This window comes from Periophthalmus magnuspinnatus, chromosome 21 (assembly GCF_009829125.3).
Source record: "Periophthalmus magnuspinnatus isolate fPerMag1 chromosome 21, fPerMag1.2.pri, whole genome shotgun sequence".
Lineage (NCBI taxonomy): Eukaryota > Metazoa > Chordata > Actinopteri > Gobiiformes > Gobiidae > Periophthalmus > Periophthalmus magnuspinnatus.
Window position 1 is genome coordinate 31395134 of NC_047146.1, and position 15059 is coordinate 31410192.

General features: G+C 38.3%; 1 protein-coding gene across 1 annotated transcript in view; it reads right to left on the minus strand.

The window, feature by feature from the left end:
- Positions 1-15059, minus strand: part of LOC117388976 (inactive dipeptidyl peptidase 10-like) — a 149688-nt gene that overhangs the window by 34018 nt on the left and 100611 nt on the right. Inside the window, exons 4-5 of the mRNA XM_055230514.1 lie at positions 12333-12427; positions 11996-12070 (exon numbers count right to left, since the gene is read on the minus strand). Coding sequence (XP_055086489.1) covers positions 11996-12070; positions 12333-12427 — 170 coding nt within the window. The remainder of the gene's footprint in view (positions 1-11995; positions 12071-12332; positions 12428-15059) is intronic.

Genomic DNA, 15059 nt, shown 5'->3' on the forward strand with positions numbered 1-15059 from the left:
TAAAATGTTTTCAGACCCTCTACCTCGCACCTGTCTACCAGAAAAGTTACATATTTCTGCTTTAATTCCCTTCAGCTAACAGAGCTAACAGCGTCGGTGAAAAACATCGAGTCGTGTTTTCACTGGACCCAAAACAAACAATGAAATGTGGTGAAATACGATTTGCTCACGACAGCACTGTGCAGGAAATATGCAATCCAAGTTAAATGTGTGCAAACCCGCCTGAAGCAAAGTTCTGAATATTCACAGACTTTTTGAATTATTGCACAATTGTGAGCGCTGTGTGAACCGGCGGAGTTTAACAGGACTTTTATTCATGCTATAAACAACCCTCAAAGGTGTACATTTATAATACACTTTGAAATCAGCATGTGGAAGGAACCAAGCTGCGATTTAACAATACGGCTTTTAAAACATCCAACGTTTTCATTATGGTTTTGTCTTTCTAAAAGTAAAGGAAAAATTCAGTTCTGTTGAACAGACCAAAACTGGACAAGAGACCTACTCAACAAATAGAAACTGGAAACAAATAGGTGTGTTTCAGTGTAATTAGCTCCTCCCTCCCCGAGATATAAGGCAGTGTCCAGCAGAAATCTGACCAGAACTGAAGAACGAAGAACTTGGACGAGCGGCAAAACGTCTGCACTCTAAAACCTTTTGTCCAGTTGACTGAATTGTTTTTTTGTTTTTTTAATCATCATTATTAATATGGATAATACATGGACAACTGAAGAATTACATGGATTTTTATTTTATTTTTTTTATTTTTTTTATTTTAATTCAATATAAAAGTATGCAGGGCCGGTCCTAGCTTTCAGGGGGCCCTAAGCTGAATGTGTCTCTGGGGCCCCCTCCTGGCTCAGCTGTTGGTGATTCACATTTGACACATTCTGACTCTGCTCTCATCACTTTGACCAGTTGTATTTGTGTTTATCTGAACAACATCAGACTGAAAACATCCAGAATAACACAACTACAACAGACACAACAACAGAACACAAACATATAAGAACAGAACACAAACATATAAGAACAGAACACAAACATATAAGGGGAGCAACAATTCTAGACAACTTTCTGGTGGATTTTAACATGTTCCAGTTGGCGACAGTGGGTTTACATTTGCATTATGTCGGGTCCTTGCTCCGGTGTGAACACAGAGCTGCCCTCACCTCTGCCCGACTCAAAAACACATGTAGCAGCAGATATTTTACTACTATAGATATAAAACTAATGTAATTATTTTAGAGGGATATTCAGGCTGCTGTAAACACACAAGCCCTGTTTCCAATAAAACTTGATATATTATTTTCAATATAAATGTATGAGCTCTTGGGGGCCCCCTGGTGACCTCGGGGCCCTAAGCAGCTGTTTTAGTCTGCTTATAGTCTGGACCGGCTCTGGAAATAAGTCACTTTAAAATGCAATAACATCACAATTTTGATGCTCACATTCTAAAACATAAATAATAAATATCTATTGTGACCACAGATTTCTGCTGAGGCTTTATCTTCCAGTGCTAAAGATACACATACACTCGCCATTAAAAGGGTTCACCCTCCTCCCCCAGAATGTTCCAGAGTACGGCAATATACATATCTATCTCCATGGAGACAAGCAGATGCAAGTCCCAGGTCAGATCTGTGGAGCAGTGACTTCACTCATAGTAATAATGCATGTTTTTCAATATATTTTGAGCAATAAAAACACCTGTAAGTGAATAAATGCATGATGTTTAATGCCATAATGAAGGACATTTCAGGCAAAGCAATGGCATCTTCATAGCGACGGACACTCAGAGATACAGAAGACCATTAATGATGTCTTTGGTTGCTCCCATTATTCTCAAACATCTCCAAAAATGCCAATTACATTTTGAATTTAACCTTTTTTCACAAGTCAAGTTCAGGTCAGATGGTTACATTATGTGTCTTATAACCTTCATAATATCATACAATTCTGAAATGGTCTGGTCTGGTATTTCTTGTAAAAGCATTTTTTTTCCCTTTCAAACTAAAATACCTCCTCACCTTAACCTTCACTGTACAGTAGAAGTTATTAAACCTCGCCTCCATTTCAAAACGAGCCACTAGCTTTTGAATTTTTAATATACTAAATTAATCAACCAAAATTGTGAGGAAAAACAGATGTCTGATCATTTTAAATTGTTCCATTTTAAATTGTTTCATTCTTAATCTTTCAGTGATACTTAAACGGGGTTAATTGCTTCATTTTACAGATAGAATACTGTCAGCCTTTACAATATCAATTCTGAAATTCCTGGTATTTCCATTGTACACTCTCTGAATTCAGGAATGTGTAGCACAAATCTATGGTCCATTTGCTCCAAGGTCTGTAGTGCGTCGACAGTACGAGAGGATATTGCGTTTGACCGTATAAGTTTTATTCTAAGGTATTGAATGAAGTGCAAATTAGGTTTTCACTGCTTTGAAATAACATTTAAACATAATCCTATAATGCATAAAAACTAAAAAAATGGTTGGGGGTTTACAGTGTTTTCAGATGTTAAGGACATTTTAAATAATGCTTTAACGTTGTTAGTGGAGTCCCTCAGGGTTCAGTACTGGGACCGGTTTTGTTTATTCAAATGTATACTGTATGAGAAAGATTAATATTACATTAGAATTAACTGAATTCATTTTCCTCATTAAAGTAAAGGTCTTTGCTTTATGTTATTAAAATTCCAAGTTTAATAAAATAATTGATTTCAAGCCGTCTGTATACTTTATAATCCAAAGTTAACGGAAAAAGAGCATATTCTGTACTAAATCAATACTGGTTTACTTAGTTGTAACGTTCATTAGGCTAATGATTAGAAAGCCTTAGTGTTTATGCTAATTAGCTTTAGCATTAGCATAACAATGGTGCAATGTCGCTGTTCTGATCTTATGGAGGAATTGAAGAAAAAAGACTGAACAACCTGCATTTTCAGTTTAACATCTAAAGATTTTGTGGTGAAAAGTATAATATCAACTGCTTTTTTTTCTTTTTTTAAAATAATAATAATAACACATCGTGACGTTTTTTGTTTTTTTCTCTTTTTTTCTTTTTTTTGGTTGAGATAACCTTTCCATCAAGGACTCCAAGTGCAGTGTTTTCAAAATGATTGGTAAGACGTCATAACATATATATTTTTCTTTTTCTTGAAATGCTGGTCTGAGGCGAGAGTTCAGCTGAGTTCACCTTTGGTCATCCAAGGTTAGACAATATTTTGAGTTTTCTCTTTGAACTAAAACTGCCCTGAAACGCCCTTGACAGGTTCATGAAAAGTTGATGACAATAAAATATGACAGATTGAGGATCAGATAAGGATATTTTGGGACCCCTTTGAGCGTTTGACACAGATCCAGGGCGTCAAAATCAAATTCACACTAGGCCAAAATTAAAAACTAAGACAAATTCACAGGCCAAGCTCAATATTTATTGAAAAATGTACTGCACCTGACATATAATGTTTAATCTTTTCATATGGAAACAGACTTTAGTTTTGCTTAAACACAAAAACAACTCAAGCCTGTTATTACAAAAATATGAGAAATTAAATTTTAAATAATAGACACATCAGTAGTAATATAATTTCTTATTTAAATAAATCAAATAAAATATGGGTCTCTCTGTAGCAATTAATTTGGCTGAGGTGACCAGTAGCTTGGTTGCTAATCAGTGTTAGCAGAAAAGGAGGGGCATTTGCTGGTCTTGACTGCAGTGTACTAGTAAAGCATTCTGGGATTTGTAATATTAATGGTGCATGCACTATATGTCAGCGGGCCAGCTCTAATGCACATTTCATATGATCTCAGGGGCCAAATATAATTACACCACGGGCCAGATTTGGCCCCCGGGCCTGAGTTTGACATGTGTGACAGACAAATGGGGGTAAAGCAGCTGAAACTTGTACTCAAGTAAGTCACTTCAAAATAATATTACTCAAGTTCAAGTACCTACAAATAATGGTCCAAGAAATCACTAAAATGAGAGTAAAACACCGCTTTGGCATACTACTACTCAAGAATAACCAAAGAGCTTGTTTGAGCAAAATCTAAATTCTGTCTGTTCTGTCTTAATCTAATTATAAAGCGTTTTATTTTCTGATGATAAGGAAGTGCGCTCTAGTAAGCTAAAAGTTGCTAACTTTACCATTACACCAAACTTTGCTCTTATCTCTGAAATTTGTGAAACACACTTATAAACTCATCAGGGGGATAATGTTCTGAATGTATAAGGTCACTGAGGACCTTTGGACCACTGCAAACCATTTTAAATTAACTAGTTCTATTTTTCACTTTTTTAAGACAGTAAAAATCAGGTACAGAGCCTTTGGGTTCTCTTTAAATGTAACTGGAAGGACAAAACCTAAAATATTGTGCACAATTTGGTATTTTAAGAAGATAGACCAGAAAAAATAGAAAAAAATAAAAAATATTTGACAGAGTGATGCAAGCAGAGCACAGTATTAGATGTATGTGTGTCTACGAGGTGAGACGTCCCCTGTAGAAAGCAGAAGTGATTTGTGTATTTTTGTATTTATCTTTATTTTTTATATTTTCTAGATATTGCAGTTAAAAAAATGACATAGTCTTGAGGATATGTAGAGAATAGTATAAGATGTATGGATGTCTGCTGCGCTAGGTGTCTGTAGCAGAAAGCAGGAGAAAGCAGGAGTGACTATGATGAATCCCTAACAGGAGGCAGACAGAAGGAGGAGGAGGACCATTACTCTCCATACTGCCTGCTGTCATGGCGATGATAAACACGTCTCAGCTACAGGATCAGAGGGAAGAGCTGAGCCACGGCTGAACACGCAGGGATACATGTGGGCTCACAACAAACCTGTCCTCCACCTGCTACTACTGTCATTTTTGAGCTTATTTAAAGGTACAATACATAACTTTTCCGGTTGAAGGTTTTGTCTATTGCTGTTCTTCTCTTCTTCTATTCTGTCAATGCTGTTCTCAAGTTTTAAAACCAGGAAAATGAAAACGTACACAAACAAAACAAACATATGACAAAATTAAATTCAACTGATAGAAAATATGTGAATTATTAATTATTGAATACATGAACAAATAAAAAAAATATTTAAAAAAACATAAAAACAACCATCTATCTGTCTTATCACTTGTCACTTTTCGACTGATTTCTATTGATAATCTGTGTCCTCTCTCTGTACCTGCTGCTGTCAGACTCGTCGTTTCAGTCTTAAATGTTCATATTAAGCTGCTTTACATCATTCTGCTGTTTTTATTCCACTATTGTGTCTGTCAATCAAGATGAACATTAATAACAGACAAGTCAGGAGCCTTCTTTCCCTGATGTCGCTCCCGTTAGCGTTAGCAAAAGGTTTGATTGACACCTGCTCCCTGCTAAACTCACGGTGCGTGCAGAAGGGGCGTCACTTTCAACAGCCTCGCTCCGGATTGGCTCTTTGGTTGCTATGATTCTCGTGGTTGGAATTACAAATATGGAATGTGACTCCAAATTTGCCTCTATAACCTCTAGCCCCGATTAGCTTCATTTGCCTGGAACCAAACGCTACGGGTGACGTCACACTCACTTTGTTCATTTGTTTATACAGTTTATGTCTGTACGTAAGATTCTACAGTACAGTGGTCTTTCGTTTATAGCGGGGGTTCTAAAAATAACCCACAATAGGCGAAATCCGCAAAGTAGTCAGCTTTATTTTTTACAGTTATTCTCTATGTTTTTGGCTGTAAACTCCTCACCACACACTTTATACACTTTCCTCACACAGGCATTAACATTTTCTCGCATTTCTCTCTCGTTTAAACTCTCTCAAAGTTCAAACCTTGTCGGTGCAGAACGTTTCATCGACATCGTGGGTTTTGTCGGGGAGAAAACAAACTGCAAACATACAGCACTTCAGCCAATCAGGACGCAGAACACAATGGTCTACAGTCCCTTAGCCAATCAGGACGCACAACACAATGGTCTACAGTCCAACAGCCAATCAGAACGCACAGCACAATGCACGTTCACACACTGTAAAAAAAAATATATATGTAAAATTGAAGTGAACCGTGATACAGTGAGGGACAACTGTACTGCACATGGTTACTACACGAGAATGGCACATGTGCAGGACCAGCATTATTCATCGTCCACTCTCACAGCAGCAGGAAGGACAGACCTGCAGAACGTGTCCTTCACAGAGACAGAGACCAGCTCAAGCCAACTGCAAATCCTATCAGGAAAAACTGAAGTACTGTTTAATCTTATTAGCACCATTTATTCTGCCCTCCTGTTTACTTCCCTCCACATTTCCACACCTCTCCGCACAAAACAAACGAACGCACTTATTTGTGATATCCGAGAATACCTATTACTACCACGCAAAGAGCTTGAGGGCCTAATTTGAAATATTTGCATAGTGAAATGAATCTAAAAACATCTCGTGATTGTGCAATGGATGTGAAACCGGGCCTGACAGAGGGTAGGACTGTATTGTTTAGACAGCAGAGCTCCATTGACCTCTCTGTGCTGAAATCATAATGAGTTCTGGAGCTTTGTGTGCACAGCTGGGCCTATTTTTAGATTCAAACCCAGTCACAGCTCCTCGGGGATTACACGTTACACTCACAATGGAACGGTAAGGTTTCCTATTGGATCAAACTGTAAAGTGTATTAGAGAGTAGAGTATAGTGTATAAAATTATTAGTAATATTAATATTTTTCTTAGTATGGAAAAGGTAGGCAAGTATTTTCTACGTTATGTTCTAAAAATAACCCGCAATGGGCGAAATCCGCGAAGTACCAGCTTTATTTTTTACAATTATTCTATATGTTTTGCAGCTGTAAACCCCTCACCACACACTTTATACACTTTTCTCAGACACTTTTTCTCAGACAAGGTGAACCGTGATATAGCGAGGGACCACTGTAATGTGATTTTTATGATGAGCATTGTATATGATTAGATTTGCGATTTGTTTTTTTAAAAGGATGATTAAGTTCCAGAGTCACTGATATTTGAGAGGAGATGGAAATATTATTAAACATTACAAGAACAACATACATTTAGAACAGTATGTGGAGATCGGAGCTACAAGGCTAAAGGGTTTTACACAGAATGAGACAGTTTTTTGCAGAGAAAATCATGTAAAACAAAAAACAAAAAACAAAAAAACAAAAAAAAAACACTGCATTGGAGCTAATTGTGACCAGTGGTGGAGAAAGTACTCAATTTGTACAGACACTGGGGCAAAAAAATACTCAAGTAAAAGTATCACATGAAAAAAATCAACTTAAAAAGTATTAAAGTACCCATTTAAAAAAAGTACTTAAACTTAAAAGTATTTCACGTAGAATTTGAAATTGTATAAAGCTTCAAGTGTAGTGATTTTTTAGTTAAAGATTTGTGCTGTATTTTGTTTAGCTGTTCTAGCTGTTTTATCTGTATATTTTTGTTTGCTTAAATTGAACATGTTAAAAATAAACCCCTCAGTCTTTTCAGCAGATCTCAAACAATAATAATAAATACTTTCATTTTTCAGTCCTGTTCAAAATGTACTGAAGCAGAAAGTACAGATTAGGCATGAGACGATATACGATAATATTGTTAATCGTGACAAAAAAAGATCCAAAATTAATTGTTCATGGCATTTTTTAATAATCATGATCATTGCACATGATTATAATCGCCTTTATGGCACCAGACTGACTCATGTTTCTTGTTTCAATACAATGTTTAGACGTTAGTTCTGGTGTTTGTCCACAAGGGGGCGCTCTGTCATAGCAGTGACACTTGTTGCTTCTGAGTCTGTTCTGATTTGTTGATGGTTCTTCACCTCAGTCTCGTCGTGGCTCGTGGGCAGTGGATCTGGATCCCACTGACACATTTATATCGTCCACTCAAGAAGCTGAAGTCTGATGTGTGGAATTATTATGGGTTTGAAAAACAAGACCAACAAGATGAGCCACCGATCTGCAGAGCCGCTGACAAAAAGATACGGCTCCGAGGATAAACACGAGTAACTTACATGCACAAACATCCTGCATCGTTTGACAAACTTGAGCCAAAAATATCCATCATAAATAACACACTGTGTGAAATAAACTATTGAGTGTAGTTTGTGTTAGTTTGGATTTGTATGAATCTGTGTTTGTGTCGACTTTGCTATCGCTAGGTTAGGGGTACCTGAACAGCATTTTGCACTGCTGAGTGCACAACTTGCTAACAGCGACGCATAGTTTTACAACAATCATGAATGAATCTGAACCTATAACCTCCTAGGACCTGGTGTCCACTTGAGGACAACACATTTTGGGTCTCGGCCACAATACTTTTATTTTTTCATATGAGGACATTATATTTTTTCATATGAGGACATTATACTGCCTTGGTTTAATAATTATCATGATAATATCATTAATCATGATTATTTTGGTCACAATAATCGTGAGTCTAAATTTTAATATCATCCAATCTATAGTACAGATACTGCTCTCAAATGTAGTGAAGTGAAAGTTAAAAGTATAGCACTTTAAAATGTATTTATGCAAAGTACAGATACCTAAAATTTGAAGTACAGCACTTTAGTACTTTTACTTTGTTACCTGCCACCTTTGATTGTGACCATTCAAATTGCAGTTTCCATTGTGCATCTTGCTGTTTTTCCTGTCCTCACTCTACGCCTCATCCCAAACCCACAAACAGTTGGATTCATTTAAATTCAGTAAAACAGGTTTGGCGCTGGCTGAGAGAGCGGCGTTTAATCCGTGCGGCTGCAGATTTGGTGGAGCTGATAATGCGATGACTTCCCTGTGTACACTCCATGTCCAGTGATGGCACTGGGACACGCGCCTGCCCCCTGTTTGTTCTACCATATTGCCATTTAGTCCAAACTCCACAGGGAAAAGGGGGAAGCGTTCGGACGATCTGATTGGACGATGGATGGGGATGGTGTTTTTGCGCCTTGCAGAGAAAATGGGAACACTCCTATCTGGGGCTGAAATCGTGAGATCTAAAAGTGGTCTGATAAAAGGATGTTCAATAAAGATTTGCACGAAAGAAGCAAGACCTGTGGATTTATCAGCGTTTGACAAGTGTTTTCATGTCACCTTGATTTGCCTGAAGACACTAGTGAAGCAGTTTGGCTATGAGTCTCAAAGATAACTGTCGCTTTTATTAAAACATAAAGTAAACAACTTATTAAAATTCAAATGAACTAAAATAAAACTATCCAGTTATTTTTTTTTTAGATAGAATACTTCAGTTTTATTATTTATTCTGCCTCAAGATAATGTTAGACACAAACATTTGCAAACACAGAAGCGTCCTCCAGTATTAAGTATTAAGTATTCATTTTATTTGTGTAGTGTTCAACATGTTGTCACCTGCAGCTCTCTGTCCACTGTCTCACCTTTAAATATTTATTCATTTTAGCCTGACTCTGCAAAACCTGGAGATAAAATTGTACAGAAATTAATGATGCTAACAGTGAGGACGCCAGGCGCTAATGTGCAGTTACAAAAAATCAGTTTGCGAACCAGAATGATTATTTCCTTTCTTATTACCATCTCTTAGCATTATTACTACTACTACTGTTACAACTAGAGATGGGACAATATTCAAATTTAGACTCACGATTGTTGTGCCCAAAATAATCACGATTAACGATATTATCACGATAATCATTAAACGAAGACAGTATAATGTCCTCATATGTGGACACCAGGACCATGTAAATAAAAAGTATTGTGGCCTGGACCCAAACGTGTTATAAATGTGCATGTAAGTTACTCGTGTTTGCCGTCGGAGCCGTATCTTTTTTTTTTGGTGGCTCTGCAGATCGGCGGCTCATCTTTTCGTTCTTGTTTTTCAAATCCATAATAATTCCACACATCAGACTTCAGCTTCTTGAGTGGACGATATAAATGTGTCAGTGGGATCCAGATCCACTGCCCACGAGCCACGACGAGACTGAGGTGAAGAACCATCAACAAATCAGAACAGACTCAGAAGCAACAAGTGTCACTGCTATGACAGAGCGCCCCCTTGTGGACAAACACCAGAACTAACATCTAAACATTGTAGTGAAACAAGAAACATGAGACAGTCTAGTATACTGTAAATACGAGAAGAATACTTTGAAAATGTATTTAGTTCCAGAATACTGAATACCCAGATTAAAATGTACTTTGTAATATATTCTGTGACACGGGTCTATCAGTGTACTGTAGTCTGAATACTCCAAGTTGCATTATATCGTAGTGTGAAAAAACTTGATATTTAATTACAAACAGCTTGCTTTTTGTTACACTGTTTGTTCTGGATTCATTTATGTCCAATTAGACGAAAAATCACACACGCTCACATTCTCTCATTAATACTGTGCAGTTCAAAGCCAAAACTGCAGATGAAGTACTATTGTGTATTCATTTTAATTCAGAAAGTAACTGTATTATGAAACCACCAAATCGAAAAAGAGTAAAATTAGTATTCACAGTATGTATTTTTCGTACAAGTATTCAGTTACTTCCCAACTCTGACTGTAAAAGAAAGTGAAATAAATGAGACTGTATGAAATCGCTTCCAAAATTAAATGGGCGGGGCTAAACGGGGGAAATTCAGAAACCCGTCGTTCTCTCGTGGTTCACAGTCTGGTGCTGCCATGTCTCCGTTCCACTATGTGTTTTTGGATTTATAAACCCAGTCACTGCTGGAATACTGAGGAGGACATTTTGGATGTTTTTGATTGGAAGTGGAATAGAGTAATCCCCATTCGGAACATGCACCCACAGCAGGAGCCAATCAGACGCAAGAGCTGAGGTCACATGGTCCACGTCTGTAGGGTTTTATATTTGCCTTTTCTTTAGTGGATAGACACTGAGAGAGAGAGGGAGGGACAGAGAAAGAGAGACAGAGAGAGGAAGAGAGGAGAGGAAAAGAGAGAGAGAGACAGAGAAGAGAGAGGGAGATAAAGAAACAGAGACAGGAAGAGAGACAGATACAAGAGGGAGACAGAGAGAGAGGGAGGGACAGCAAAAGAGAGACAGAGAGAGAGGAAGAGAGGAGAGAAAAAAGAGAGAGAAGAGAGAGGGAGAGAAAGAAACAGAGACAGGAAGAGAGACAGATAAAACAGGGAGACAGAGAGAGGAAGAGACAGAGAAAGGAAGAAAGAGAGAGACAGAGAGAGAGGGAGGGACAGAGAGAGAGGAAGAGAGAGAGACACAGAGAGAAAGAGCAGGAGGAAGGGAGAAAGAGACAGAGAGAGAGGAAGAGAGAGAAACAGAGGGAGAGAGAAAGAGACAGAGAGAGCAAGAGAGAGAGACAGATAAAAGAGGGAGACAGAGAGAGAAAGAGACAGAGAGAGAAAGAGAGGGAGAGAGAACAGAGGGAGGGAGAGAGAAAGAGAAAACAGAAGAGAGAGTAAGAGACGGACAGACAGAGAGAAATAGAGGAGCAAGGAACAGAAAGGGAGAGAGACAGAAAAGAGGGAGACAGAAAGGAAGGGAGGGAGAGAGAGAGAAAGAGACAGAAAGAGGAAGAGCGAGAGAGAGAGAGAGAGAGAGGAAGAGACAGAGAAAATGGATGATGGTGACAGAGAGAGAAAGCGAGAGGGATATAGAGAAAGTAAGAGATGGGAAGACAGAGAGAGAGATAAATAGAGGAGCAAGAAACAAAGAGAGAGAGACAGAGAAGAGAGGGAGACAGAGAAAGAGAAGAAGGAGAGAGAAAAATACAGAGAGATAGAGAGTAAGAGACGGACAGAGAGAGAAAGAGAGAGAGAAATAGCGGAGAGAAACAGAAAGAGAGACAGAAAAGAGAGAGACAAGGAAAGAAAGTGAGTGAGGGAGGGACAGAGAAAGAGAAAATAGAAGAGAGAGTAAGAGACGGACAGACAGAGAGAGAGAAATAAAGGAGCAAGAAATAGAGAGGGAGAGAGAGAAAGAGAAAAGAGGAAGACAGAGAGAGAGAGAGAGAGAGAAAGAGGAGAATATAAACTGTTCTCACTGGTCTGACGTCGTACGCCAGGAGGATGAAGCCCAGATCCGGAGACACCCAGAACTTTGAGGCTTTGAACGTGGCCTGAAAAACACAAAATAATACTTTAGCAGGATGGATGCCTTTTGAGGACTTTTTACAATTAGTTCCACCTTGAAACCATTGGATACGAAATATGAACGACTTAAATAAATATTATACAGACTACTCTCCATGGTCTTCAAAATGGCGCCTATAAACAGGAAGCTGAAACCCATGGACACGTCGCTATTGTATCATGTAAGTACATTTTCAGATTTTTATAAGGGATATAACTTTTACAAATATAATAAATACAAGTACTTACAAAAGTGGTATTCCTGAGCAGGAGGCTGGATTCGTTGTTGTGAATATTTGCTCTCCACACAGAGCCATCCCACGACCTGAAGATGATCTCCTCGTCTGACACATAAAATCAAGGCTAAGAGTTTTAAGGTTTCACGGGAAGAATACATTCAAATGTCGGTCTTATTTGAATTTGATGAGATTTTATGAATTTGGAGTAGATTAGTTATAGTTTGAACAGACAGAAGCTCAGTTTGTGGAGAGTTTATCCACTGATTCGAAGGCGGAGATTTGAATTCTGCTCTCGACATAAACATGATTGGTCGAGTGGTCAGATCCAGACGATTTCAGCTCCCACAGATGCATGCTGTTGTTGTATCCTTGGGCAAGACACTTAACCCACCTCACCCTCCGTGTCTGTGTGCACTGGTGTGTGGCCGTCTTGACTTCTTGTTTTCTGGACTATAAGTTGTATTTTTTTATAGTTTGTCCGGGGGTGAGACTTATACTCAGATGCAAAATGTGGAATTATTAAAATACATAATTTCACAGCTTTGTTAATGTTTTACTTTTTTCAGTGTACAGTAAATACAGCGATGTTCAGTATTCGCATAAATTACAATTCAATATAACTTGATTTATTCCGATTTAACTTTATTTAAAAGCGATTTAAGCACATTGAGCTAAAATGTCCACATTAAATATACACGGACTAAACTAGAACCAGGACTAGATAAGGACCAAACCAGTGCTGGATCAAGACTAAACCAAGTCTACATCAGGATTAAGACCAAACCAAGACAAGAGAAGTAAAATGTTACAAAACTGTCTCTATGGGAACTTTTTAAGTGTTGAAATCCACTCAAGTCACAAAAGGCAACATTTTTATGAAGCCTTCAAATCTCGTAGTATCCTCAGAATTAGATGAAGGACAGATGGAAGGCCTGACAGAAAAGAAGAAAGGGAAAACAACCAAAACAAAGATTCATTTAAGAAGTATTTGGCACAGGGAGGCCGTCTGCGCTTTAAACTCTGACAGATAAAGTAATGATGGCTCTAGAGAAATCCATATTAAAGTCCACTGGGACATTGGCGTATATTTTATGACAGGACTAAATCAATCCAGGCTCCCAAGTTTCATGTTAATGTCATTTGAACAGCACAGAAGTGTCAATCAGAACAAAAATAACCCAATCTCCTCACACTTAAATACAATGAAGGAAATCTGTGGGGAAATGTAGGTAAAAGACACAAAGATTAGTTTTGACTAAGCAGGACGTCTACAGAGTGGTCTGACATTTTGAGGGTGCGGTTAGTGAGTCTCTTTATCCTGTTTAAGTGCATCCTTCTTGGAATCTTTTAAAAGAAAGTAATTAAACAAGATGACTAACCAGAAGCGGAAAGAAATCATGGTTAAAAACATTTGTAACTTCCTGTCTGTGTTATGCTAGCTTTTGTTGCAAAGATAATCAAAGCAAAGCACAAAGTTGCATTGGTTTAGTTTGATCAAACACTGGATAAAAAGTCATTGTGCATCGTCTGATTTACTGAACACAAAAGTCCAACGTTAACAAATGTGTTTTAATTTACACAGACATTCATACATGAGTGTACACAGACACTGGGGGCGAGCTGGGGTAAGTGTCTTGACCAAGAACAAAACATGGCTAAAGGAGGACGACATGGAATCCTCCCCTCGCTGGGCTGGATGAGCCCTACCCCGTCCTGGATGAGCCCTACCCCGTCCTGGATGAGCCCTACCCCGTCCTGGATGAGCCCTACCCCGTCCTGGATGAGCCCCCCTCTGTCCCTGAGTCTCGAGTGGGCTCTGGCTCTATAGATTTGGACTTTATTTCCAAATGGATCCGGTGGTTTAGTCCTGGTTTAGTCCTGGTTCAGTCCTGGTTTAGTCCTGATTCAGTCCTGGTTTAGTCCTGATTCAGTCCTGGTTTAGTCCTGGTTCAGTTCTGGTTTAGTCCTGATTCAGTCCTGGTTTAGTCCTGGTTTAGTCCTGGTTCAGTCCTGGTTCAGTCCTGGTTTAGTCCTGGTTCAGTCCTGGTTTAGTCCTGATTCAGTCCTGGTTTAGTCCTGGTTTAGTCCTGATTCCGTCCTGGTTCAGTCCTGGTTTAGTCCTGATTCAGTCCTGGTTTAGTCCTGGTTTAGTCCTGGTTTAGTCCTGGTTTAGTCCTGATTCCGTCCTGGTTCAGTCCTGGTTTAGTCCTGATTCAGTCCTGGTTTAGTCCTGGTTTAGTCCTGGTTCAGTCCTGGTTTAGTCCCTGGGAGTGGATCTCTCCTTCACTGTTGTTCTCATTGAGATTTCTCATTTCCCATTGTTTTGTTTTTTCCTTGGTGTGAGGAGGGTCTGAGGACAGGGGGCGCTCTGGGGCAGTTATACATTTGCTTGTTGTGTCTGAATGTTGTTTAATCTGTCTGTTATTGACCGATTGGACTATAACTTAACTTAAATAACTTTCTGTTATTTAAATCAATGTCTGAAGAGGAGACTGCTTTTATGATTTCTGTCTTAATAAATTGCATTGAATGAATCCAGTACAATATTATTAGTATATTAATATATACATATAACTAATACATATACATATAATATATACACTACCAGTCAAACATTTGGACACACCCTCTCATATAATGTTCTTTTTCTACTCTACTTTTTTTCTTTTTTACATAATTCTATCTACATATATGTGTTATCTCTGTGTATATAAAATGTATAAAGTAGTCAAAACAA